General features: G+C 35.3%; 1 protein-coding gene across 1 annotated transcript in view; it reads right to left on the bottom strand.

Moving 5' to 3' along the window:
• Positions 1-6,267: 6,267 nt before the first annotated feature.
• Positions 6,268-27,969, bottom strand: part of LOC141579921 (protein eyes shut homolog) — a 535,064-nt gene continuing 513,362 nt past the window's right edge. The window contains exons 9-10 of the mRNA XM_039467768.2: positions 17,663-17,809; positions 6,268-6,469 (exon numbers count right to left, since the gene is read on the bottom strand). Of these exons, the coding sequence (XP_039323702.2) occupies positions 6,312-6,469; positions 17,663-17,809 (305 nt within the window). The 3' untranslated portion in view covers positions 6,268-6,311. The remainder of the gene's footprint in view (positions 6,470-17,662; positions 17,810-27,969) is intronic.

The raw sequence follows: 27,969 nt of genomic DNA, 5'->3' as shown, positions 1-27,969 counted from the left end.
TTTCAAGAAGTGAAGGCTCTCACTATTACATAGTTTCTTGGCTCTGAGACTACCGGCATGCAATCCATAGCTTATATAATAACTATCAGGAATATGTGAAAAACTTACGTTTTAGAAAATTAGAAACACAGGTAACATTTTTAGTTACTGTCAAAATTATATGTAAGAGAGTATGGATATTCTTTTGTTCTTACATGACATTGAAGGATCTCTTACTCATGCCCTGTATTGACCTGTAGGTCATTATCATCTGGGCAAGCAAGATGCAATGCAGAGAATATATGTGGGGAAAGGGCAGAAAACTGGAATCTGAGGTTGAGCAGAGGTGTCTGAGAGCTTTTAACAAATAGGAGTATTAGAAGAAGTTGTCTCTTCCTTTCATATTTTTCTATAAATTGCTTACTAATAAATATCTTAATTTTATATGACCAGTATCAATCCTACTCAGAATCATTCTTCCCATTTTGTGATGTTAATACCGATTTTGCATTATAATAAATTGCTTTCTTAAACAACTGTGAGAAATGAGCTAATTAAAATAATTTTTAAAAAATCTTGCACCGATATACATATATTATATGTATGAGGTTTTATCTTACAGATGTGGAAAGACAACAGGAGATAAAATTCAGTCAATTTATAAAAATTAGCAGTTTTTATTTTGTTTTCTGAACCAAACAGTACTAAAGGTAATGTGATAAATATGTCTACAGTTTCACCTGACTTCTTAGTATTTGCTAAAACCCAAACATAAAGATTCTTGCTGCCCAACTCTTAGACAGTTTTTCACCCTCTGTCCAGTTGATCTTAAACCATGCTTTTCTTTACACTGACCTACTAAAAAGTAGGTAATGAAGATGTGTTACTCAGGCAGTAATACAATTCTTGACCAACATCCTACTTTGGCTACCCTAAGAGTTTGCTGACCAAAATAAATTATTAGGTATTAGAGTGTGCCTTCAACAGACATGGATAATTTTACAACTCTGGATAAATCTTTTAGGAAATGTTCTCAGGTGTGTTAGTAGCATCTAAGGAAGACGGAATGGGCTATGTAGCTTTAAAACATGCAGCTAGCACTGTAAATCACCTAGAAGAAAGGACACAGGGCTTTTTTAAAAATTGCATTTTATGTTTTGGGTTACATGTGAAGAACATGTAAGATTGTTGCATAGATACACACACAGTAGTGTGATTTTCTGCCTTCCTCCCCATTACCTATGTCTGGCATTTCTCCCCATGCTATCTCTCCCCAACTCCCTACCCCCCGCTGTCCCTTCCCTATTTCCCCCCCGCCACAGACTTTTTTAGAGAGCAAAATACTGGGGAAAAGTTAGCTTTTGTGTAAAACAGACACTAAAGGTGCCAGAAAAATTTAAACTTCAGAAACTTAAAAAAGTATATATATAGTAAGACAATTTTTCTGAACTTCCCCCAAAGAGAATAACCCTTGTGAAAACCAATAGCACTCTCTATGTGATCCCTTTCAAAATTTGTTGAAATGAAAGACAAACTGTGCATGAGTATGAATTACAATGTATCTGTAGAACTGTGATCTCTGCTCCATTTCATTTAAGAAGAACTTCTATCTTGATACTGAATTGACCTCAATCACTACAACTGGCTTATTCAAGTCTGTTCTACTTCTGTCTCTGTCCTACAGATGTACGGTGGATTTAGTTGAAGGAAGTACTGGCTAATAACAAAATAAAAAATAGTAGCTAATAACAAATAAAAAATAAAGCCATATTTTACATGTTTGCCTTATGGTTTATTCCATTAATTTCTGAAAATAGGTTTTTTTAAATCACGCTGGGCATGGTGGATCATGCCTGTAATCCCAGCACTTTGGGAGGCTGAGACAGGTGGATCACTTGATGTCAGGGGTTCGAGACCAACTGGCCTGGCCAACATAGTGAAACCTCATCTTTACTAAAATTAGAAAAAATAGCTGGGCATGGGGTGCACACCTGTAATACCAGCTACTTTGGTGGCTTGAGGCAGTTTTTTAGCAATCATGCTGTGTTTTTTAATTGTGAAATTCTTAAATATTAAAGAAATTCCATCAATGTTCTTATGATGAAAAAGGAACCTAATTTACATCCTTTTAAAGGAGAAATTTACCCTGCATTTGCATAGCAAGAGTTTTGTTAGTGAGAATTCAGATAGTTAGAAAATGCCATACAGAAAGACCTTCAAATTCTAACTTTTGCCCAGTTAATGATGAAGTAAGACTAAACACATGAGACAGCAAGAGACAGTGGCATAAACAGCTGGTCAGATAAAGCGAAGGCAATCATAAATCCAGGGACATCTGCAATGACAGAAATCGGAAGCCTCAAGCTATGTATCTCTATTTTCCCTGCCCTCTGGCAGGAATCTTCTCTCCTGTACATGGTATCTTATTGGTCCAAATTTTAAAGAAACTTATGTCCTCTGCCATTCGCGGTGGCTCAGTCCTGTAATCCCAGCACTTTGGGAGATCGAGACAGAGAGATCCCGAGGTCAGGAGTTCAAGGCCAGCCTGGCCAGCATGGTGAAACCCCGTGTCTACTGAAAATACAAAAAAATTAGCCAGCCCTGGTGGCACATGCCTGTAGTCCTAGCTACTCAGGGAGGCTGAGGCTGGAGAATTGCTTGAACCCGGGAGGCGGAGGTTGCAGTGAGCCAAGATGGTGCCACTGAACTCCGGCCTGGGCGACGAGAGCGGAACTCTAAATTAATAACTATGTTCTCCCTTTTTCTTCAGTGTTCTATGTATTAACACTTTCTAGTCAACCAGTAATTCCAATTAACAATAAAACATACTAAAATTTCTTTCATGTTACATTTTTTTTCTCGATTCCTCACCTTTCTGTAGTTAACATCTTACCTCTTCTTACACTTTCATGTTAAAACTTCTTCAAGGAGTTGTGTAAACATACTACTTTGATTTTTTTTTTCCTCCAATCAGGCTTTTTCCTCTATCCTGTTATACTGAAGTCTTGAGGTCATGGAATCATGTGGACAGTCCAGTGGACTGGAGCATCTGATAAACTTTGCCATTGCCTTCCGTGACATTCTACTCCTTTGTTGGCTGTTACTTCCTAGTTACTCCTTCTCAGACTCCTTTACGATTTTATCTTCCACTCTATAGTGATTAAATCTTAGCTCCTTGAGAGTCATTCCACGCAGTTTTTTCTACTATATACACTTATCCATTCCCATAGTTTTAAAATTGTCTGCACAGTGATAACTCATAAATTCATCTTTTCCATCCAGATGTCTTCTCCGACCTTTACTTCCATATATTCAATTGAAAACTCCACTTTGTGTTTCAAGGGCACCTTAATCTCAGCATATTCAAGCTTAAACTCATGATCTTCTCAATCTAATCTGCTCTTCTTGCATTGTTTATTATCTCAGTGCATGATAAAATCTGCTATCCAGTTTTACATAAGGAAATAAGTATTAGTTTTTGACACCTTTATTTTTACTCCTAGTATTTAATGAGTCACAATTTTCCTCCTAATTATGTCATAGATATGTTGCTTTATCTCTGACACTAGTCTAGTCCAAACCATCATTATATCTTACTTGGATATACAATAACCATCTAACTGGCTCCTGCAATTATTCCTTAACACAGCTGCAAGGCCAGACATTTGCAAACTGTCTACCTTTCAAACTTTGTCTTCCATTACTAAGCCACTTTCTTCTGCTTGTCTGTTCAAAACACACTGTTCTTTTGGCTATCTGAATCTAAATATGCCATTTTTTTTCTATTGAAGGGTTTACACACACACACACACACACACACACACACACACACACGAAGTCTTGCTCTGTCACCAGGCTAGAATGCAGTGGCACAATCTTGGCTCACTGCAACCTCTGCCTCCTGTGTTCAAGGGATTATCCTGCCTCAGCCTCCCTAGTGGCTGGGATTATAGGCACATGCCACCATGCCTGGCTAATTTTTTTTTTTTCATATTTTTTTAGTAGAGACGGGGTTTCACCTTGTTGGCCAGGCTGGTCTAGAACTTCTGACCTCAGGTGATCCAGCTGCTTCCCAAGGGGTTTTTCACATACTCTTTCCTCTGCCTGAAACACATAACCACTGATTTGGCTGTTTGTTTTTTCTTTTACCAAGTTCGCGTCTATTCATTTTTAAAGCTCTTTGGTCTCTCTAGCACAGGCCAGGCTACTTTTTTAACTTATTCTTCCTGCATCATGTTTCATTTACAATGCATCTCAAATTATACTTACTCCTTCATTAGCGTGTCTACTTGTCAGTCTCCCTCACTAAACTCTATACACATAAGAATTTGGATTTTTTTTCTGCTTTGGCTTACCATTGAATTCTAGCAGCTTAGCATAGTGCTACAAATAGAGTAAGAACCATTTGTTAAATGAATATCTGAAACTAAACAGGAGAAACACAAAGAAACCAGGAGAAACACAAAGAAAAATGAGATGCAAATATTAAGACTTTGAGAGCTTGCTTAGCCTATAAGACAAAGCAGATTTGCATTTTTAAATTTATAGTGATAACTCCTTTTTATTTTCTAAAGTTTTGATTAAATTAATCCAAACACTGGGAAAGTCCTTGATTTTCAGTTTTACTGGAAGCATCAATATTTACTTTACAGGTTGTTTTTTTTTCCAGAGGCTATATCAGAAATCTGAGTGGTTGGAGGACTGCACTATTGGTTTATTACTTGAAAGTCAAGAAAATAATTTCTCTAAGAATTTGACCCTGAATAGAAATTATTTCATGTATAACTGAAAGTGCTGTTGACTGTATAAAATGTTGACATTGTATAAAACAATGATCTTATTAATAGAAATGCTCTTTAAACAGTTTTCTGTTACTCAGCTTCTCATGTGGTTCTTTTTAGTGATTAACAGTAAACACTTAAAACAGAAATGGTTGAAATATTTGTCCGTTGCAATGAAGGAGTTTGTTTTGTCTGTATGGAACTCAGTGTTCTGAAGGGTATACCTAATCTGCAAATAATAATTTCATTGCCTTAGAGTAATTTCATTGCCTTCTTGTTATAATCAACTGAATTGCCCAGCCCAGACACCCTCATTCAGACATTTACTGAGTATCTCCTACTTGCAAGATGCTCTGTTAATTGCATTAAAAATGAGTAAGAAACCATTCCTGCCTGTAAGGAGTTTCATTTTCAGATTGGTGTCAATTTTGTTGATGTTATTTTCAGAGTGATGCAGTCTCTGAGAAAGTTTAATTTATATAACCTTCATAGGTTAGTCAAGATTCCTGTTGATCAGACTAACTTATCTAATTGTAATTTTAAAGAAGAACTCAGTCTCAGAATGATATTTTTCAATGACATAGAGAAACTCTGGAGACAATTATGACTAGATGAAAAATTTGAGCTATACTGATGAAAAATTTTAAATTCTTAGATCCTACATGTAACTTATGTTTATTAATGTCCCTGAGATGTGACCATCATATTTAGGAATTTCTCTTTTTTGATTTTTCCTACTTTTGAAGCATAAATGAATTCAAAGACTGCTTTCCAAAAATTTACATAATCCAGAAAGACATTTCCGTTTAATATTCTCTTGGTGATTTTTTTTTTTAAATACTGGATTTTGTTTTTTTTTGTGCACTCATTGGCTCCCACTAACCAATTCCTAGCAGCTGTACTCCATAGATACTTTGTTTAACAATTAAACTGGATCTTAGTTTTAACTGAACAGCTTGATGCCTTAATTTATTTGTTTGCACCATAGTATTTTCAAATAAAATTGATTTATTCCGTGTGCAATTTGATTGATTGCCATAGGATAGTATTAAATTATAGCTTAGTTCAATTTGTAGTTTATTCCACCAAACTATAAAAATAAAAAAACAAAAGCAAAAATAAAATAAATAAAACAATTTTCAGATGCACTTTTTAAATTCTCTTCATTTTTGGGTGGCTATTACACATATAAATAACAGTTGAAAAATAGAGTTCAGGCTAGGTGTGGTGGCTCATACCTGTAATACCAGCACTTTGGGAGGTCGACGTGGACAGATCACAAGGTCAGGAGTTCAAGACCAGCCTGGCTAGCATAGTGAAACCCCGTTTTTACTAAAAATAGAAAGAATTAGCCTGGTGTGTTGATGTACACCTTTCATCCCAGCTACTTGGGGAGGCTGAAGCGTGAAAATCGCTTGAACCCGTGAGGCAGAGGTTGCAGTGAACTGAGATCGCGCCACTGCACTCGAGCCTGGGTGACAGAGTGAGACTCCGTCTCAAAAAACTCCGTCTCAGCACTACAGTTCAAAGAACTACTGTGGAGTACAGAACTTACCGTATTGTGATAGGGATGAATGCATTTATGTTAATGCTGTAATTAGCAGAAACAGTTAAAATATTTTGAGAATTTCCACATCCATATTTAACTGAGGGTCTTCCTTCCACAAGAAATAAATGAAGAAACTGTTTTCCGAAATTATTCCCGTTACCTTTAAGAAAAAAAATACATCAGTAATTAATGTAGATATGTATTTTTTTGAATAATATTCATTCAACAAACATAACCTTTGCCATGAAAGAAGAATGACTGAGGGGGTTGGTAGGAGTGCTGTTAGATAATTTTTCAATATAATAAGCACCGTATTAGGAATATACATTATTTTCAACAGGCTGAGGATAGCGTGGTATTAACAACATTATCTTGATGTGAATTTTAACTTCTGATTGTTACCTAGTAGCCAGATATCCTTAACTATTTTAAAACTGTTTCCCGTATGTTAAAATGAGATAGTGAGTGTGATTACTGTGCTGACTAGAACTATTGTCATAATTAAATAAAATAATAAATTTAAAGTGCCATAATAAGTTCTTATAATTTGTATTTATTATTGAATCTAATGTGTAAATTTTATTTTTGATTTCTAATTTCTTATTTGTATTTTAATTACAAAGCAATATGCATCTTTTACAAAATTCAAAATATATAGGGAAAAAAGAGAAATATTTCTTTTCTCTAATCTCATTCTTCATCCCCACTTCGAAATGTTCTTTTCTATCACCTGTCTCCCCACATGAAACTATTTACATATCCCAATTTTATTTTAAAAAGTGAGATCATACTTTATTCATAAATTTAATAAACGGCTTCATTCATCTTTCTCTTTTTACTTAAAATTTGGACATTTCTCCCTGGAAGCCCATGGAACCCTTTTTAACTTTACTAATTAACGTGTAACTTGCACAGGAAATAGCACAAATTATAAGCCTAAAGCTCAGTGAGTATCACAAAGTGAACCCACTTACCTAAACACCACCCAAGTTAAGGAAAAGACCATTATCTGCATTGTTAGAAGTACTACCAATAACTACTCTTTTCTATTATTCACCAAAAGTAACCACCATCTTGATGTTTAATAGCTGTTGTTAGTTTTACTTAATTTTCATCTTCATATTAGTGGAATCATATTGTATGGTTTCTTTATGTCTACTGTAATCCTCTCTTTATGTCAGTCCAAAAACAGGTGAATTAGTAAAATAAAATATCTTGAGAAGGAGACCATATTCACATAACTTTTATTATAGTATATAGTTATAATCATTCTGTTATGTGTTGGTATTAATGTCTTGCTGTTACTAATTTACAAATTAAACTTAATCATTGGCATGCACGTATGGGAAAAAACGTAGTATTGATAGGGTTCAGTACTATCCATAGTGTTTGGTGGATCTTGGAATGTATCCCTTGCAAATAATGAGGGACTACTACCTTTGTTTACTGCTCTGTGTTATGTTTGAAAGGTAGCATTATGCCACATTCATTTATTATCATTGTTAATATTCCATTAAATTAATCTCTTCAATTATTCTTTCTAGTGTAGATAACCATTTCTCCCGTAGGTTTTGGTTACTGTGAATAATGCTGCTATGACCATTTTACATATGTCTTTCAGTTAAATTGCATACATTTCTGTTGTGTATACATCTAGAAGTTGAATTGCTCTGTCAAAAAGCATAAATATGATTAACTTTAGTAGCTATTGCCAGTTTTCCAAAATCATTGTTTGTATTTAACTCCTTACAGCAGCGTACAAGAGTGCCAGCTGATCCATAGCCTTACTATCACTTGGTTTGGTGACCTTGCAGATTTCACCTATTCTGTTTATTATAGCTTTAATTTTACTTTCCTTATATTGGTTAAGTTGAACATATTCTCATGTTTACTGTATGTTTTGATACACTCTGTTGTGAAATGTCACTCTGTGTTTCTTGCTCATATTTATATTTAGTTGTTTGCTTTTTTTCTCATTGAATACAAGCTCTTTGTCAACTACATAGATTGTAAATATCTTATTCAGTTCTGTAGATTGACTTGCCAGTTTCTCAAGGGTGAGTTTGATAAGCATATAATGCTTGATTTTAGTGTACATCAGTTTATGAATTGTTTCTGTTGGAGTTAAGATTAGTCCTTTCATGTCATGTTTAAGATATCTTTGCCTTCCCAAAAGTCATAAAGTTATTCCCATTAGCTTCTGATAAGCTTTAGTTAAGCTCTACACTCTACCTAGAATTAATTTTTCTGTGTAATGTAAAGTACGGAGTTGGAATAAGCTGAATTGTGACACTCAAGGACACCCACGTACTAGTTGTTGGAACCTGTGAGTGTTACCTGATGTTGTAAAAGAGACTTTGCAGATGTGATTAAATTAAGGAGCTTGAAATGGAGAGATTATCCTATATTATTTGGGTGGTCCCTAAATGTAGACACAAGTGTCCTTATAAAAGAAAGGAAGGAGACTTGATGGCACATGAGAAAAGGCTGTGTGACTACAGAAGCAGAGATGGAGTGATGGAGCCACAAGCCACAGAATGCTGACAGCCACCAGAAGCTGGAGGAGGCAAGGAATGGATTCTCCTCTGGAGCCTCCAGAAGGAACCAGTCCTGCTGACAGCTTGCCTTTAGCCCCATAAGACTAATTTCAGATTTCTGACCTCCAGAACTGTAAGAGAATACCGTTCTGTTGTTTTAGTGGTAACTTTGTATAGCAGCAGTACGAAAATAATGCAGGGGTCAATTTTTAATTTTTTCATTTTGATTTCTAATAAAAAATCATCAAAGTAAACAATTCTTAAGTAAATATTGAATTCTCAGATGTTTATTTGTGAACTATATATGCTATAGAACTTATTGAGAATATAAATTCAGTATGAGAGCAACACAAAGTAATACATAATAATAGATTAAATCAATATTGCATAAGTAAGGAAATAGATAAAATAACAGCATTAAAGATTTAATAATAAGTTAGAATGACAAAAGGCCATATGGTTGAAAATCACTCATTTGAGATCCTTCTAAATGTCCTATTTTGGGATCCACTCAACCCATCTGGGTTTTTATCACTTTTGAGGACTTCAGCTGTACAATGTGCAAATTAGCCCACTGCCTGGCATAGGGCAATGCAGCTTTACCTTTTCTGTATCTTCTGAGATCCATTAGCAGGTTTTTTTGTTTGTTTTGTTTTTTTGGCTTCACTCTTCAGTGTTTTTCCTTATTTCCCCCCTGGCTTCCTATTCAGTTGACCAGGCTACCTTTATCCGAAGTTGAGGGTATAATTTAAAACTTTTAGTATTATTTTTTACCTTTTTCTGGAGTGGAAGCGAGGTGGTGGTTGGGAGAAGGAGCATATTTAGAAATACAAAACTGCACCAGCCCTTATATGTTTCTCCGTGGATCTGTAAAAGGTTATACTATAAAATGGCATAAGGTTCTTCTTTCCTGAGTTGTTGACTTGTTCTCCACTCCCATGATTTTGTGAGTAGGAAGGGTGGAATGCATTAAAGGACAGTCTGTTATCTTGCTGCATTCTATTATTTCTACTCAGAAGTTTTCTACTTGTTAATATTTTTATAAACTGCGTTGTTACCATTTCAGACTCACATTTTTGAGATAAGCTTTAAAAATAGGATATATAGCATAGGGTAAAACAGAACAGCTGAACATTTGGGTCAAGCTGTTGTGCCATATGCACAAGGTTTGTTTTTCAAAACTTCCAAAACTGAGTTTTAAAGATTGACTATACACATTCAACAAGATACATGTAGTACGATGCAAGAATAAGTAATTTTTAAAGGAAGCTCAGCATCAATGACAGAGATGAACAGTCTTTTATAGAGATGAACAGTCTTAATCAAGTATACCAACATCCCATTATGGACCATAGAGGCTTTATTGCATTGTACAGTACCAAATAAGACTATTTTAATAAAGGTAATGGAATAAAAATGAACAATGAAACTTAGTTCTCTTTACAGTCTGCTATATATTAACAGCTTTTAGTTTATCACATTGATTCATTCTATTAAGCAATTTGTGGTTTTAAGTAACACTTTTTTAAATATGCAAATAGCATGTGATGGTAGGTGGGAAATTGGAGGATCTGACACTGCTGATGTGTTTCTCTGATTCTATAGCAAATTAACCACTGTAGGGAATAAAAGACATATTATTTTATTGACGTTTTTCACCCTCAAATCAGTTGACTTTGTATCATGTAACTCTAGGATTCTTTCAGTAGAGAAAAGCTATGAATAAACACATTCAGGAGGAACTCTGGTTTTTCCAAACAGTATTAAAGACATTTTTTCAAATACAGTTATAAAAATTATTTGATTTTAGAATGGAAAAATTAGTGGTAATTAGTAAAAGAGGAAAAACTTGAGAATTTTCGAACTAGAACTAGGAAAATTGTTAAGTAATGACTATTCTTAGATAAATGTATGTATTTTTATATTAAGCCTTATGGATTGAGGAATCCATATGTCATATTAAATTTAGTTCAACATTGCTCACTGAATCTAGACATCAAGCAAATGTGAATCTCTCTCTATGTATGTATATATGCATGTGTATATATATATGTATGTTTGCAAATACATGTATAGGGCAAATGTTAAAGGCAGTGTCTAGAATATTTTCCCCATAATGTTCTAATTTGTGCTACCTTCAGGCAGGACTTGAAAGCTCCCTGGAAGAGTTAATTATTAAGCCACTGAAAGAAAGTCATTCTGTTGTTTTACTGAAAAGATGCTTGATGATCCATTAGAGAGGAGTGAACCTATCCTCTTCTTGAAATATTAGGTTGGTGCAGAAGTAATTATGGTAATCATTATGCTTTCAGGCTTTGCAGTAATTTTTCAAATGAATTATTTATTGATTTCTTTTTCTGAATGTTTTATCAGACTAAATTTCAAAACTGTATAAAATCTCTAGTTCTCAAATTTTATTTATCGCTTATAAAATGGTTGTGTCTGCTAATTTAAGATTTGTTAAGCATAAAAGTGCTGCTTAGAAGAATAAATAGTAATTACAGTATTCCTTTCAAAACAATAGATTCTATTATCTAAATCTCATAGCTTTTAGAGAGATAATCCTAACAAGTTTGAATCTGATATGTAAAGATATGTATAATTAGTCTCATAAAAAAGAAATAATAATGAAATAAATATCACATAAAGGGAGAAAAAATGATATCCTAGTCAACTTTTTTACAATTTTCGTTTGCTTAGATAATGAGTTGAATTGTACATTGGGAATTTTCTAGACATGGATACTTTATTATGTCATTGAAATATTGAAGATATTATTTATATGGTATCACTTTCATTAAACATGGGTATTCTTCTCTAATTGAGCTATTGTAATAATGCTTCAAATATCGACAACAATTGAGATAATTTATAAGTAAACACTCAAAAGAGGTTCATTGGTTATCAGTTTGAATTAAAATAACATCTAACATAATTCATTATAGAATTAATAGTTATCAGTGCAGATGTTACATTATTAAATCAGGTACCTAGATTATTAAATCTGGAAATTTCCATAAAGTGACATGGATTTTTTTTTTTTTTTTTTTTTTTTGAGATGGAGTTTTGCCTTGTTGCCCAGGCTGGAGTGCAATGGCACAGTCTCGGCTAACTGCAACCTCCACCTCCTGCGTTCAAGCAATTCTCTTGCCTCAACCTCCCTAGTAGCTGGGATTACAGGTGCCCGTCACCACGCCCGGCTAATATTTTGTATTTTTAGTAGAGACGGGGTTTCACCATGTTAGCCAGGCTGGTCTTGAACTCCTGACCTCAGGTGATTCACCTACCTAGACCTCCCAAAGTGTTGGGTTTATAGGTGTGAGCCACCGTGCCTGGCAAATGACATGGATTTCTCTCTACTTTAAAGGAAAACACCTTGCATTTTCATCGTGTTTTATATTTTTTAAAATACTTACATAGATAATACATTTCAAACCTTGTGAAGTTTGGTAATAAAAACATATTTGCATCACTTGTAGTCAAACTAAAACATAGAAAGGTGAACAAATTTACCCTGTATTGTACAGCTAGCTCACACTGACTTGGGTTCAAATCTATCCTTGGTTATCTGCTGACGTTTCAATTAGGGATACCTGTGACAGCAGTCAGATTCAGATGATCTCTTTATCCCTGGTGCTGCCTTCATAGCATATGATAAAGTCTGTTCTGTTATCTTGCATTGAGATCTCTGTTGGAACACAGATGCTGCTTTTGTAGTTTTAGAACTCTCCTTTCCTGGTTCTCCCTAATCGTTTGGATTTGTATACAGCAGTAATTCCAGTAGCAACCTCAGCAGCAGTTGCTCATGGTATGAAGACCTCTTAGAGCAGCAATGATGACATGGGCTGATGATAACCAGTGTCAGCATTAGCTAGTTTGCCAGTGGGAAGTTGGCAGACAGAGATGTTCTGGGGAGAACTGAAGGATCATGGCAGCAGGCTGGTATATGTAACTAATGATTGCACCCATGTTTATTACATGCTATTGGAGATTGGCTTTGGGCCAATTTCTGAAAGTTAAAGAGACCCTATTTTAAATTTTGTAATCCTGCTAATTGTGTTTAACCAATAAAAACACGGAAATGGGTCCTCTTCGTTTGAGTGAAATGAATAAAAATGAAAACTCCAAATTTCACCAATTGTCTGTTTTCCTACTCTCCCATTTTTGATGCCATGATTTTTAGTCTCCTTGTTTTTAGGATGAACATGGCTATTAAATGGATATAATATTCAGGAGACCTCTTAGACAAAAATCTTGCATCCTAAGACCTTAATTCCCTAGACAAGAGGAAGAGAGTGAATGCATTATCTAAGTCACTTTCTTCAGGCCTGCCATTTGCCAATCACTGTTTTAAACATGTTAAATGTATATCTCATTGCTTTATTTCTTCATAAATTTCAATTGTATCAGTAGAATATAATTATTCTATTTTAGATGAAGTTTAATGAATCACATAATTCCAGGTCAAGGATTGGCAATCTGTGGCCGATGGAGCAAATTCCAACACTGTCTGATTTTGTTAATAAAGTTAGTAATTGAAACATGGCCACACTCATTCACTTATATATTGTTCATAGCTGCTTTCAGGCTACAATGGCAGAAGTAAACTGTGCAGCTTGCAAATACATCTACTTCAAATATTTCTGATAGTTACAGAAAAACTTGGCAAACCATGCTATATTCCTGATTTTTTAATACCATGAAAAATCATTGATTCAAGCTACATTTTGACTAAACTTTGGAACTTTGTGTCTGTTTCCATTTGTCAGAGGAAGAAATTATAATGATGTTCAATGGGATAATTCAATACCTACTTAGATTTTCAATTCAATACCTACTTAGATTTTATCACTACCATCAAGGTTGAGTAACTGACATAAAACTTAAGAACAATTCCAGTCAAGTGACTACTTTATGCAAGGCACTGGTGGAGGTTTTTAGGAGGTGCAGGGGAAAGAGAACTACAAAACAGTCCTAGATTACAAGGCTGATATAGTTTGGCTATGTCCCCACCCAAATTTCATCTTGAATTGTAGCTCCCATAATTCCCAGTGGGAGGGACCTGGTGGGATATAATTGAATCATGGGGGTGTTTTTTTTTCCCCTATATTGTTCTGGTGGTGGTAAATAATTCTTATGAGATCTGATGGTTTTTTTAAGATGTTTCCCCTTTCACTTGGCTCTCATTCTCTCTTTCCTGCTGCCATGTAAGGTGTGCCTTTCGCCTTCTGCCATGATTGTAAGGCCTCCCCAGCCACATGGAACTGAGTCCATTAACGTTTTCTTTATAATTTACCCATTCTTGGGTATGTCTTTATCAGCAGTGTGAAAACAGATTAATACAAAGGTATTTTCTATTTAATGAGGAGATGTAAGCACAGACTGCTGGTAAAATGAATCTCTCTACTCTGTGCCAGTTCTTAATTCATACTTCTAATTTAAGACATATCACAATCAGGTTTCCCAAAAAATTATGTACCTATCTACAAAAAGGTGAGAAATTAGGGATGTAGCCCATCATTTATTTAACTTTGTATCCCTCACATTGCCCAAAGACTGCTATGCACTTTTTCGGCAACCAGAATTTGTTGAATTTGGCTTTGCTGTCCTAAAAAAGATGAAATATGATGAAAAGCAGTTTCTCATGAATGACTTGAGAATTCAGCCATCCATATTTGCAAACCTACTCCTTTTTATATCTGTCAGGAGCTACCTCTACTGGGACCCATTAAGGAGGGACAAAGAATTGTACAGTGCACACAATAAATTGATTAAAACAGAGCAATCTTTTTCCATAGAAGAAAAAAAGAAGATGCTATCTAACATGATGCCAGAAAATGCTGTGGGATTTCTTTGGCCTTGCCACATCATTTGAATCGAATATAATACGTATCTAATGAAGATACTGTATATTCTACTGGAAATCATTTTATAGGGAAAGGCAGGTGTTACAACTCTTTAGATTTAATTTGTTTTCTCCAGGAGTATCAGAAATCTTTGCTTTTAGTCCTTTCTAAATGCAAAAAAAAAAAAAAAAAAAAAAAAAAAAGAGGTCTCAATAATTCCACTCATCTGTCAATTACTCTCTGTAACAAATATCTAAAAGTGGTCCTTCTTTTGCTTCCTATTTTAAATACAAACATTAAGTAATATAATTATTGCTTCTGAGTCCTCTTCTTCCACTGGAGTTGTTCATGTAATTTGCTTCCTGGGACTTTGTCAGATGTCTGCTCCTAATTCTCAAAGATCACGTACTTCCACAGGGCATGCTTATTTCTTTTCAAAGCAGCAGCACAGAATGGATCCAACTGCATGGTAATATATCCCATGACGAAACCTCCTGATTGATACTGCTTGTGTAATAGAGCTCATTGTCTGAAAGTGCACCTAAAGAATTTTGTGTGGTCTCATCCCTTCTCTCATGACCTATTAGTAGCTCCTTTGACCGGGTTCCAGAATTCTGAATTGGTTCAATGCCAGATTCAAAAAGCTTTCTTTTCATCTTGACTGCTGCTCTCAGAGCTGTCTCTCTCCCACAGAGGGTTCTTTTTAAAGCTATCCTTTCTAAAGATTTTTAACTGTAACCCCATAAGAATTCAAGTTTTATCTTTCTTTTGTTCCTTTTCAACATCAATTAGTTGGTGAGGCAAACTGAGACAAAATAAATGTGCAGTTTTGAACCAGGAATATAATTCAAAGCTGACATTGGTTTATCAGCCTGGTAGTTCTCTTTCCTTGTCCCTTAAATGTTTGATAATATAAAATATAAATGTTCAAAAAATGTTTGTGAAATGGAATTGAGTTGAACTGCAATGTTTAATAATAAAATCAGCAAAACAAAGCAACTCAAACAAAATCAACACCTAAAATCTGAAGTAAAACATCTGTTTTAATTTTCTCACTACTTCTAATTGCTCCTGCAAGTAATAACCTGATTTCAAAACAAATATAATTATCCCTTAAGTCAAGTTAAGGGACACCTTTTAAATTACGGGTATCTAACTGAATTACAAAAATCTTTGTGTTCATCTGTTGTGAGGCTTTTATGAGGTTGACAAATTCTAAGAGGATAGAAGGTAGCAACCCCAGGAAACATTGTGCTGAGGTATTCCCAACAGTGTAGGATTAAATTACCACCTTACAAATGCACAGAAAGAATGCTTTACAGACAAAAATATTTTCTCCCTTCACTGGCTCTGGAACTCTCTAGAATAAACAGTACTATAACAACAATTACATAAGACAAGGGTAGAAATTGATAATCATTACAATGGCATTATTTTCTTACTAACAATTTCTGGTTTGATTGTTCCTATAGGTCATTGAATAAGGAAGGCAATAACGATCCTATGGCTTTATCATCAGCTTGGCTTTTATTGGATTTAAATTAAAGTACCAACTCGGAATGTATATATAGTTGGCATGTACTTCTCTGGCCTTCAAAGAGAACATACCCAAGTGTCGGTATGAACATGAGCCAGAAGCGTGAACCCAGAGCAGGAGAATTCCCAGTGGTTGGGTGCTGCATTAACTATGAGCTGTTTTTAGTTGGTAAAATACATTTTCCCTGAGGAAACACCTTCCAATTCTATATAACTTAAAAAATTGCAAAACCCGAAAATCACTTTTCTCTGTGGCTTTCAATTATGTTTGTGTCTTTTGTGTTTTTGTTTTGTTTTGTTTTTCCTGCAATGCACTATTACTTCCAAATTTCATGGTCATTTGCCAGCACTTAGATTCTGTATACAAAAACAATTTTTTTCTTTGGTATTTTCTTCTCTTTCTCTTTTAACATAAATAAACCAGATATTCTAAAGCTATCATTTAAACATGAGTGCCTCTGCTGCTGGGGGATAAATAATACTGGCCTAGTCTGACAAGTTGATTTCTTTCTAAAATATAACATAAATTCTTAGTTTTAATTTAATGTTAAAAGCTACTAACTTCACCGAGCTTTCCCAAATGCTTCTTTTAGGCATTTTACTCATAGTCAAAAAATAAAACCTTTTATATTTTGTTCTGAATGTACAGAATGATGAATCAATTTAGCAAACTGTTTCAAAGTAGAGGAGCAAATCATTTGGGAAATCATAAGTTGCCCCAAGGAGGATAATCTAGTAAAGTACTAAAGACATTATACCTCCAATATGAGGAATTATTAAAACTATTGTGCATTTATTTCAAAAGAGAAAACCATTGTCATATTTTGAATACTGTCGATAATACGCCTTAGTGATACTCATTCAGAGAAGAAAGAGGCCTATAAATTCTACTTATAGAGACCCTTATGAGCAAAGTATATAATAATGCAGAAAACTCTGTATGAAAAGACATTTCCTAAAGCAAATACTGTTAATACCACTTTTAAAAAAATACAGCTTATATCAAGATAATAGATGTTGCTAAAAGAGTGGTAGGAAGTTGATTGCCAAATGAACCACAGCTTTGGAATGCCTTTTCCCAAGTTATCAAGTATTGAATTTAATTCATATTTAGTAATTTATATCATAAAAATATGCTCTGAAACATTTGCAGCATTTATGTTTTACTGCTATAGCCATATGCTGTCAAATTCATATGCTTGCTAAATTCTGTCTTGCCAGCTCAGAGCCTGTTGGTAAGTCACATTCCATTGAGTGACTCATAAAGAAACTTCTAGAGAAACTACAAAGAACTAAAATGTCTTTGTGGTAATGCTTCATGCACTGGTCTGGAAAAGCTCGGCCACAATATTTAAATGAATAATTCACTGATACAATAGATTAATGTTTCAGAAAGAAATATGACATATAGGAAGTCAGACATTTAATACTCACTGTAAAGAATAGTTCCATTTAAACTATTTGTTTTTATAGTCAGGTAGATGGTAACAGTTCTGTTATGTTCCTTCTCCAGGACAGACTTCAAAAAGGGCAGTTCTACATAGGAATTCCCGTTGAAAGATGGAAGAAATAAACCTGCATCTAAAAAGAAAATCATATTAATATGTTCTGATAGCATTATATTGCTACTCAAGTAGATAAAAACTTAGCATTTACAGTTAGGATTCATTTAAAAAGGCAACAGTAATATTTTAAACAATAGGTCCATTTTTAAGAACTTTAGATATAGAAGTATAATAAATTTATATTTATTGCCTCAAATAATTTACAACCAGTACAGAGGAAAAGACTTTGAATAAGAATTTTATTCATGGGTTGGTTTACGAAAGTAACAAACACCCTGAAATTGTCTGAAACAAATCTGTGTACTTGCATACGTGAAATCTGTTTTTCACTAGATTTTTTTGTGATGTTTTCTGATGCAAAGGTTGTATGTTTTTTCAAATTTTTAATTTGGTGGTTACATTGTAGGTACATACATATATATGGGTTTCGTGAGCTATTTTGATACAGGAGTACAATGTATAATAATCACATCATGGTTAATGGAGTATCAGTCACCTCAAGTATTTATCCTTTGTGTTACAAACAATTCAACATCAAGTTATACACTTAAAATTGATATATTTTATTTGTAATTAAATGTCAATAAAAAGTGAGAAAAATTCTGTGACACCCAAAGATTAGAGAACTGTTACACAGAGGAGTTTTATTAAAGTTTATTACTATTTAGAGCTTTTCAGTAATACTTGGGTGTTATAGAAGTAGAATTACTATAGTATGCAGGGTTATTAGTTTTAGATGTTTTTTGCCTTTTAAAAAAATTATACTTTAAGTTCTGGGGTACATGTGCAGATCTTGCAGGATTGTTACATATGTATACACATGCCATGGTGGTTTGCTGCTTTCATCCCCCCATCACCTACATTAGGTATTTATCCTAATGTTATCCCGCCCCCATCTCCCCACCACCTGCTATCCCTCCCCTAGCCCCCCATCCCACAACAGACCCTAGTGCGTGATGTTCCCCTCCCTGTGTCCATGTGTTCTCATTGTTGAACATCCACTCATAAGTGAGAATATGCAGTGTCTGGTTTCCTGTTCCTGTGTCAGTTTACTGAGAATGATGGTTTTCAGCTTTATCCATATCCCTGCAAAGGACATGAATGCATCCTTTTTTATAACTGTATAGTATTCCATGGTGTATAGGTGCCACATTTTCCTTGTCCAGTCTATCATTGATGGGCATTTGGGTTGGTTCCAGATCTTTGCTATTGTAAACAGTGCCGCAATGAACATAATGTGTGCATATGTCTTCATAATAGAATGATTTATAATCCTTTGGATACATACCCAGTAACGGGATTGTCGGGTCAAATGGAATTTCTATTTCTAGATTCTTGAGGAAGTGTCATACTGTCTTCCACAATGGTTGAAGTAATTTACACTCCCATCAACAGAGTAAAAATGTTCCTATTTCTCCGCATCTTCTCCAGCATCTGTTGTCTCTAGATTTTTTAAATGATTGCCTTTCTAACTGGTATGAGATGGTATCTCAACGTAGTTTTGATTTGTATTTCTCTAATGACCAGCGATAATGAGCATTTTTTTCGTATGTTTGTTGGCCACATAAATGTCTTCTTTTGAAGTGTCTGTTCATATCTTTGCTCACTTTTTGATAGGTCGTTTGTTTTTTTCTTGTATATTTTTTTAGTTCAATGACTAATCTCTCCAAATCTTGGTACACATAAAATGTAAAATATTATTTCATTGTCATAGATCTGTATTCATATCTATTAAAATATAATTGGTACATCAAACGATCATAAGACACGGGATGTTGGAAATACAACTTTTCTTTTTTGAGACAGTGTGTCACTTTGTCATTCCAGCTAAAGTGCAGTGGAGCAATCTTGGCTCACTTCAGCCTCACACTCTTAAGCTCAGGTGATCCATCTGCCTCAGCCTCCCAAGTAATTGGGAATACAGCCATGTGCCACTACACCTGGCTGATTTTTGTATTTATAGTAGAGATGAGGTTTCACCATGTTGCACAGGATCGTCTCAAACTCCTGAGCTCAAGCAGTCCACCCACCTCAGCCTCCCAAAGTGCTGGTATTATAAGCAAGAGTCACTGTGCCCAGCCAGCTTTCATTTTTGTCTTTCTCACAGTGGGGGGAATTTTCTCTGCCACTGGTTGGAAATGTAGAATTTCTGATGATTCTTAACTTCTCTCTAAGTCATAGAATGAGTGAGAAACTAATATCCAGTCTAAGAAATTTAGTAACATTTAAATCTTCCATCAGATACGTGATTTCTCCTACCCTCTTCCACCAGCCTGTCTCTGTAGGTAGACTGAAACTTGTTGTCTTCCTTGAGGGGCAAAAATAACTTGGTTTCTGTTCTTTTTCTCTTTATTACCTCTCCTTCAGGTTAGCTGCTGTTTCTGACCCTTCCAGCTTTGAATGGGGAGAAAGCAAGGTGGGGTGGGTAGAGATTACACAGGAAGGAAGAGCTGTAAGAACTGGCAATTGCACTGTTGTCACCAGGCATCTTGCTCTTTAGGAATGCAACATGTTTAAAACTGATGGTTTCTTTCATGGTAGAGATGCCAGATAGAATACAGGCTGCTTAGTTAAACAACAAATAAGTTTTTGTTTTGTTTTTTTTGTTGGAGACAGAGTGTTGTTCTGTCACTCAGGCTGGAGTGCAATGGTGTGGTCGTGGCTCACTCCAACCTCCACCTCCTGGGTTCAAGCGATTCTCCTGCCTTAGCCTCCTGAGTAGCTGGGGTTACAGGCATGTACCACCACACCTAGATAATTTTTGCATTTTTAGTAGAGACGAGGTTTCACCATGTTGGCCAGGGTGGTCTTGAACTCCTGAACTCAGGTGATCCACAACACTGGCCTCCCAAAGTGCTGGGATTACAGGTGTGAGCCACTGTGTCTGGTGTTTTTAGTATAAGTATAGTGTAAGTATGTCTCAATAAAACCACAAATTTAAATCTAAGAATCCTGTATTTTTAGTTGCTAAATCTGGTAACGCTGTAACTCACGAGCACTGATTCAGTCTTTGGAAACCCTTTGTCAATTGTCGTGCGTCGGATTTGCAGCTATAGCTTGTCTTCTTTGGCTGGTCAATTCTATGTTAGTCCTGTTCTGATTTTTCAAATTCTTATTGTTGGCAATGACTTGCCTGTGTCAGTGCAAACATTGCACAGACCAAGTTAAATAGGTAAGGAAGACTTTTCTCAAGGCTATTGCAGTAAGTGAGAGCTCAGAACTCAGTCTGAGCTCAACTCCTTTGTTATAAAGGAAGGGAGTTTTTAAGAGCTGGGGTGAGAGAGAGAACTCAGGCTGTCCCTGTTTGCTAATTGTGTTTACTCAAAGGATAAGTAATCTTACTCTTATCTTTGTATCAGAATATAGTTTTACAACTGGAGTCAATGTACCTATTGAAATTAGTCTTATACTCTCCAGTAGCAGTGGTCAGATGGGGTGCTGTCTTCATTAATTAGACTTTGGTGGGGAGGGGGCTGTGGTTCCAAGATACTTGAGAAAGATATTGCTGCTGGTAAAACTGACAGGAAGATCTTTAAAAGATTTACGTTTCAAAGGCAGTAAAGAAATAACAATATGGAAATTTTTCTAAAATAAGTACTCTAAGGGAGACCAGGGACATAAGGTCAAGAAGACTTTCTGAAGTTTAGTTAAGCTAACGAGAGTGATAAGGTCAACTTGGTCACTTAACAAGAAGCAGCATTTGGAAAGAATATAAAGTGACTTTAGGTCAATTGTTTTTTCCTGAGGGGTACATATCTAGTCCGTGGTAAAACTCTTAAATTCCCTGCCATCTCCTACCTACTATATGTGGGATATAGTTAGTTTCCAACCAAATACTCTTTTTTTTTTTTTTTTTTTGAGATGAAGTCTGTTGTCCAGGCTGTGGGATATAGTTAACTTCCAACAAAACTTTTTTTTTTCTTTTTTTTTTTTCTTTTTCTTTTTTTTTTTTAGCTGCTCTGTTGTCCAGGGTGGAGCACAGTGCTGCAGTATTGGCTCACTGTGTGCTCTGCCTCCTGAGTAGCTGGGATTACAGGTACACGCCACCATGCCCCGCTAATTTTTGTGTTTTCACTAGTGATGGGGTTTGCTATGTTGGACAGGCTGGTCTTGAACTCCTGACCTCAAGTGATAGACCTGCCTTGGCCTCACAAAGTGCTGGTGTTATAGGCGTGAGCCACTGCACCCAGCCTTCTCTCTCTTCCTTTCTCTTCTCCTTTTCCTTCCAGACACACACACACACACACACACACACACACACACACACACACACAGAGTGCTACTTTAGCCCAGCTATCAATGTATGAGTCTATAAGGTCCACAGTCCATGGTGTTACTTTCCAAGGACTCCAGCTGTAGCTATCCCCAGACACATCAGATATGGTGGTGGAAGATGGTGGGAGTGAGGTCTACAAAATAGCCTTCTCCAAAAACATTTTCTCAAAATTATCTCTAAAATCCTCTCCTCCAAATAATAACCCTTTTTAAATCAAGAATACTTTCTAGTTAAGTCTTGCTTTTAGGTATGGCACCTCATTTGTTTACAGTGTTATATCCTGTTGTGCAAAAGAAAGTTAACACCCTGTTGATGCATATGACTTGTGAAGGTTACTTGTGAGAGTCAGATATAAATAATAGAAGTTAACTATTATTAAAGTGCTTGACTTAAGTATCGCAAAAGTTACCACTTCTCAGCCTTCTATGCACTATCTTTTACTTTTTGAAATTTATCTACCTGGTTCTGCATTTTACTGAATGTGTTTTTTGTTTTTTGTTTGTTTGTTTGTTTTTAACAAGAACAGTTTGGGATGATCCAGGTGAAGAATCTGTTTTTTTTCCAAAGTATATTAAGGCCTTGTTAGCAAATCCTTCATCAGTGCCTGTATGCCTAGAAATCTACATAATACTAAACGTCCGCTTTTATTAAAACTTTCTCTTTCCTTGCCTTTCATGACACTTCTCTGTACTTTGGCTGTCTTCTCACCTACCTTTTGCAGACTGTTCCTTCAATCACTTTATATTACACATCGTTTCCAAGGCTCTGTGATCTGTCCCGAGTCCTCTAATCATCTGTCTTTTCTACATCTCCTTCAGTTTCTTATTCATAGTACTTAGTGTTCCAAACTTTGAAACTCAGCATCATTATCCACTCATCTCTTCCCAAACTAGTTGGTAGTTCGTGACACCTCTTGCTTAGATCAAACCTTGTATTCTTCCATTAGTATTTTTTTTTTTTTTTTCTGAGACAGGGTCTCATTTTGTCACTAGGTGCCAGGCTGGAGTGCAGTGGCACAATCTCGGCTCACTGCAACCTCCACCTCCCAGGTTCAAGCCTCAGCCTCTCGAGTAGCTGGGACTACAGGCACGCGCCACCATGCCCAGCAAATTTTGTATTTTTAGTAAAAATGGGGTTTCACCATGTTGGCCAGGGTGGTCTCGATCTCTTGACCTCCTGATCCGCCCACGTCGACCTCCCAAAGTGCTGGGATTACAGGTGTCAGCCGCCACGCCAGGCCCATTACACTTCTTTAAGTTCTCATTGTTTCAGCTAAACTGTTGCAGAAGCTTGCTTTCTTTCTTTTTTTTTTTTTTTTTTTTTTTTTTTGAGACGGAGTCCTCGCTCTGTTACCAGGCTGGAGTGCAGTGGCACAATTTCAGCTCACTGCAACCTCTGAATCCCGGGTTCAAGCAATTCTCCTGCCTCAGCCTAGGATTACAGGCACACGCCACCAAGCCTAGATAATTTTTTGTATCTTTAGTTAGCCAAGATGGTCTCGATCTCCTGACCTCATGATCTACCCACCTTGGCCTCCCAAAGTACTGACCTTACAGGCACAAGTCATGGCGCCCGGCCTGTAGTAGTTTTTTTCTAACTGGCCTTCCTTCTTAGAGTGTCTATTAGTCATCGTTGCTGCCATGTCAATTTTATTCAATCATAATTACCTGAGATCTTTGGTTAAGAAACTTCAGTGGCTACAGTATAATTATCAAGTAAGCCAGGCCCTCCATGGTCCTACTCTTCAGTGCCTCTGCACATACCTATCTCCTGGTAAAGTGGAACCACACTTCATTTTGTTGCTCTACTAGTGTTCATACTGTTCTATCTCTGTGGAATATCCTCAAATCCTAGTTAGAAAATTTCTTCCTTAATTCAAGGCCTACTTGAATATTCTCCCAAAGTTGAGCTCCTCAAAGCTTTCCATCCACAACTTGTTTGGTCTATGCATATTTTTATCTTACATTACGATTGGCATAAATATATAATAGAATTGATACAGTAAACCTAATTAATTTGGATGAAGGTAGTAAAGAGACTTTAGTAGAAATAGAATGTTCTAAGTGTGAATTCTAAGAAGACATGGAGGAGAATGAGTTCTGGGTGAGTTTGCTTTCTTGTGACCCAAAAAGCCTATAATATAGTTGGAATTTCACTGATGAAGCAGGTTTGCAGATTCTGAACTGCACGTGCAGCAATTTTTAATGATACTGTAAGAAGAAAAGCCATATGCCAGTCAAGTTGAGATACAATGTAGCTAGCTAGACACTGGAAGAAGTCTGGATGCCATTAGTAGAGGAAAATGGTTATGTTTACAAAGAGATGAACTTGGGTGGTAAGTAAATAGGACCCTTAGCATACAACTTGGAAACTACGTGGCTGTTGTATATCTGTTGATTCTACGATAGATATGGCTTTAGACACTGTTTCTTCAGATTATTTTTGCCTGTCCTACTGGGAGTCACTAATGAATTCACGCATTCAGCAAACATCTATCAAGTGACTACTACATCCCAAGTACTCATCAAGGAATAGTGTTGAGCAAATATGCAAAGATTACCCTCATGGAGCTCAGATTTTAGCTTCACAGAAGGAAACTCCAAGTTAGGAGTTGTAGGTTTGTTTTGGGAGGTCCTGGACAAATGTGCCATCTCATTCCCTTCACCATTTTTCCTGATATTTGCTGTCACCAGGGGCATTGAAACTAATGTGAGATGTGAGACTAGGTAAAAAAGTCTGTAAACGATGTCATCTATCCTATACTATACATTCTCTGAAAAATAGATCTCTGTTTGATTCACCTTTGATCCCCCTATGGCATGTCCAATTCTGCACGTTAGGCAAATGCCATATTCTTAGACAAACACAGATACAACTAAAATGATTTGTGGTACTATGAAACAAAAATCAGAAAAATATTTTTATAAATAAAATGGGATGAGAAAAGGTAATAATGAGTATCCAGCATTTTTCTTATGGTTAGGGCTTTTTACACTATTGATAAGTCCACCAGAAAATATCTGAAAAAGGATAGTCTTTACATATGGGTTTATGTATGAATTATTTAATTCTATAATTAGGTTTTACATATTCTGAGAAGCAGTAAATTTAAACAGTGCAATAAAAATATAATTCAATTTTCTAAAAACTGACTTCCATGTTGCTTTGCAGGAGCGCATCTATTATATAACTCAGGTGCAACCTGCCTACTTTCTGGCTCACACACTCTTTGAACCTTTTTTCAGTGCTAACAGGTTTTATGAAAATGATGACAAGAAACAACAATTATAAGCAGTAAACATTTCCTTTTGAATTGCTTTCTAACCATATTAATTTTCATTATCAGCCTGTTTAGTGGATATGTTGAAAAACAGAACTGCCCTGAATATGGAAAACAAGACTAATTGGGGTTAGGCAGAGTGTTTTCCTGCTGCTTCCAAAAGCCTCTTCTGGCAATTCTATTTGAACACACTCCAAATTTATTTCTCTTTCAATTATAAATGAAAAAACCAACAAGGTCTTTATATGAAACAGGTATTAAATATCTTACAAACTATGTTATATAGTATTGAATTACTGGCTTCTGATTACAAAATAACATCTAAAATAATACTCTGCAATATTTGCTGTCTTAAAAGATCATATAGATTTAAACTAATTATATTAACTTTGATATGCTTTACAAAATAAAGTTAATTCTGAGTCATGGGAACATCTAATAAATTAACCAAGAAGGTGGATCTTATAAGTTACTAAATTATATCTAAAAAACCCTCTCAACTTGGCAAAGGAAGATAGGAAGCACAGCAGTGAGTCTGTAATAGTTCTATAGCATGAATCAGGACCCCTACCAATTAGTAACAACGTATTGAAATTTTATCCGAAAGAGTACAACAGAATACTTTATTATAAAGAAAACGCAAAAGAGACTAATATCTTTACCCCGAACACATTGCAACTTAGCAGAATAAATATTATTGATTCTGAATAGAAATGGTGCTCCTTTGTCTTCAGCACAAATCCCCGTAGCCTTCTATAAAGGCCTTCTATGAGCTAACCTCACAGTGCCACACTAACACACACATAAAGCTACAAATAGAATAGCTCACAAATTATTCATATACAGGTTGATTGTAATTCTTTGTGTCAGAAGAAACATCATATTGTTTGCCATTTCTCTGCTATAATGGAAATAGATTTGATTTACTCAATAGAACTTAAAAATTTATATTACTGACATGTTTTTGCTGATTAGTATTTTACTTTCCCCAGAAAGAATATCATACAAACTCTATGACTGAGTTATAAAAAGGGAGGTGACTGATATGATGCAATTAATTTAAAAATACTACTTTTTTCTACATGCGAGTCTAATTTTATTAAAATCTGATTTCAATGAATATTACCAGTTTATAAGTCCATGAATCTCTTTTTGTGAAGAGGCATTTATTAAAAAATAAATAAACCTAACTAGTAATATTCAAAGGTATACAAACTATAATTATCTTACTAGTACAATATTATGAAATTAAATCTTAAGATGCATGAAATACTATATATAGGTAAGAATAATCAATTTATAATTTTCAGTGATTACAATAAAATATTTATAATTATGATTGTCCATATCTTAAATATTTACATGTAGTACACATACTACATGTAAATATAATACTGTATATACCACTATGATATAGTATATATAAATCATATTAAACATTTTTACTACATTATATATTTTTGCTTATTTTAGAATTTACAAAATTAGTTTAGATTTAGATGACCTGAGTTTCACACACTAAATTATTACTTTTACTTGAATAATTTATTCACATTAGACATTCACATTTCTATTAATCCATAAATGTTGCTCAGTTTCATATGTGCTGATAAAAGTTACTACTCTGTTGTTGCTGTTAGTACAGCTGTTATTTGTGCTACATCTATTTTTTCCCTCACAGAAAAGAACTTCTAAAAATCAGCAGAACTAACATTTCTCCTTTGGACCATACCCACTTCATTCCTTCATTTAAAGGATGAAACGAACGGCTCTACATCTGACCACAGCAATGCACAAGGAAACAATGTTTTAGAACACTCTTTCTCATCCTTCACTGTCACGTCCAATCCAGCAATACTTTTTCATCCCTGATTTGAATATGGGAATGAACTGAATTTAATGATAGCAGTTTACTTTGTTGGACCTCTAAGGAGTGTCTTACTATAGTAGTCAGTTCAAAGCCTCTGGATTTTAAAAGAGATTAGAAGTCAGACACTTTCTACTCTTTCAAAAGATGGTAATGTCTCTACGAAAATGAAGATGTTCTGGGTAAAACTCACTTATAGTATCTCTCTTCTGCTAAGTTTTTTTTTTTTTTTTTTTTTTTTTTTAAGATATATACAGATAGTTTCCAAAGATTTTAGTTTGTGGAATTCCCATTAGTCCTGGTCAGTCTTAAAATTGTTAAAACATCTCGTTTTGGTAGTCATGACTACCAACAGTCTTTTAAGTCAATTCTCCGTATAAACTGTACACATTGCCTACTATTTGTGTGTCCTGGGAGTTGACAGAAAAAGAATGAACAGCATCATTTTCAGTTCAACCAGTACAGATAATTTTATGTCTCTGAGGCAGACCCTGAGAAATAGATAATGAGTGAAGGAGAGAGAGGAGGTGGGGAGAGAGAAAATGAAAGAGAGTGGGAGAAGAGGAGGAGGAGGAGGATAAAGGAGTAAGAGGAAAGAAGGTTGAAATTGTGAGGAATCACAGTCAGAAGAATCTATATCTTAGTACTGATAAGCTTTTATTGAACATCACTACATGCCAAGCAATGCTCTCAAAAGCACTATTATTATCTCTGTTATTTTTTTAAATTAATAAACTTTATTAGAGCATTAAG

Source organism: Saimiri boliviensis, chromosome 4, assembly GCF_048565385.1.
Source record: "Saimiri boliviensis isolate mSaiBol1 chromosome 4, mSaiBol1.pri, whole genome shotgun sequence".
NCBI lineage: Eukaryota > Metazoa > Chordata > Mammalia > Primates > Cebidae > Saimiri > Saimiri boliviensis.
This window is presented reverse-complemented; position numbering and strand designations above follow the sequence as displayed.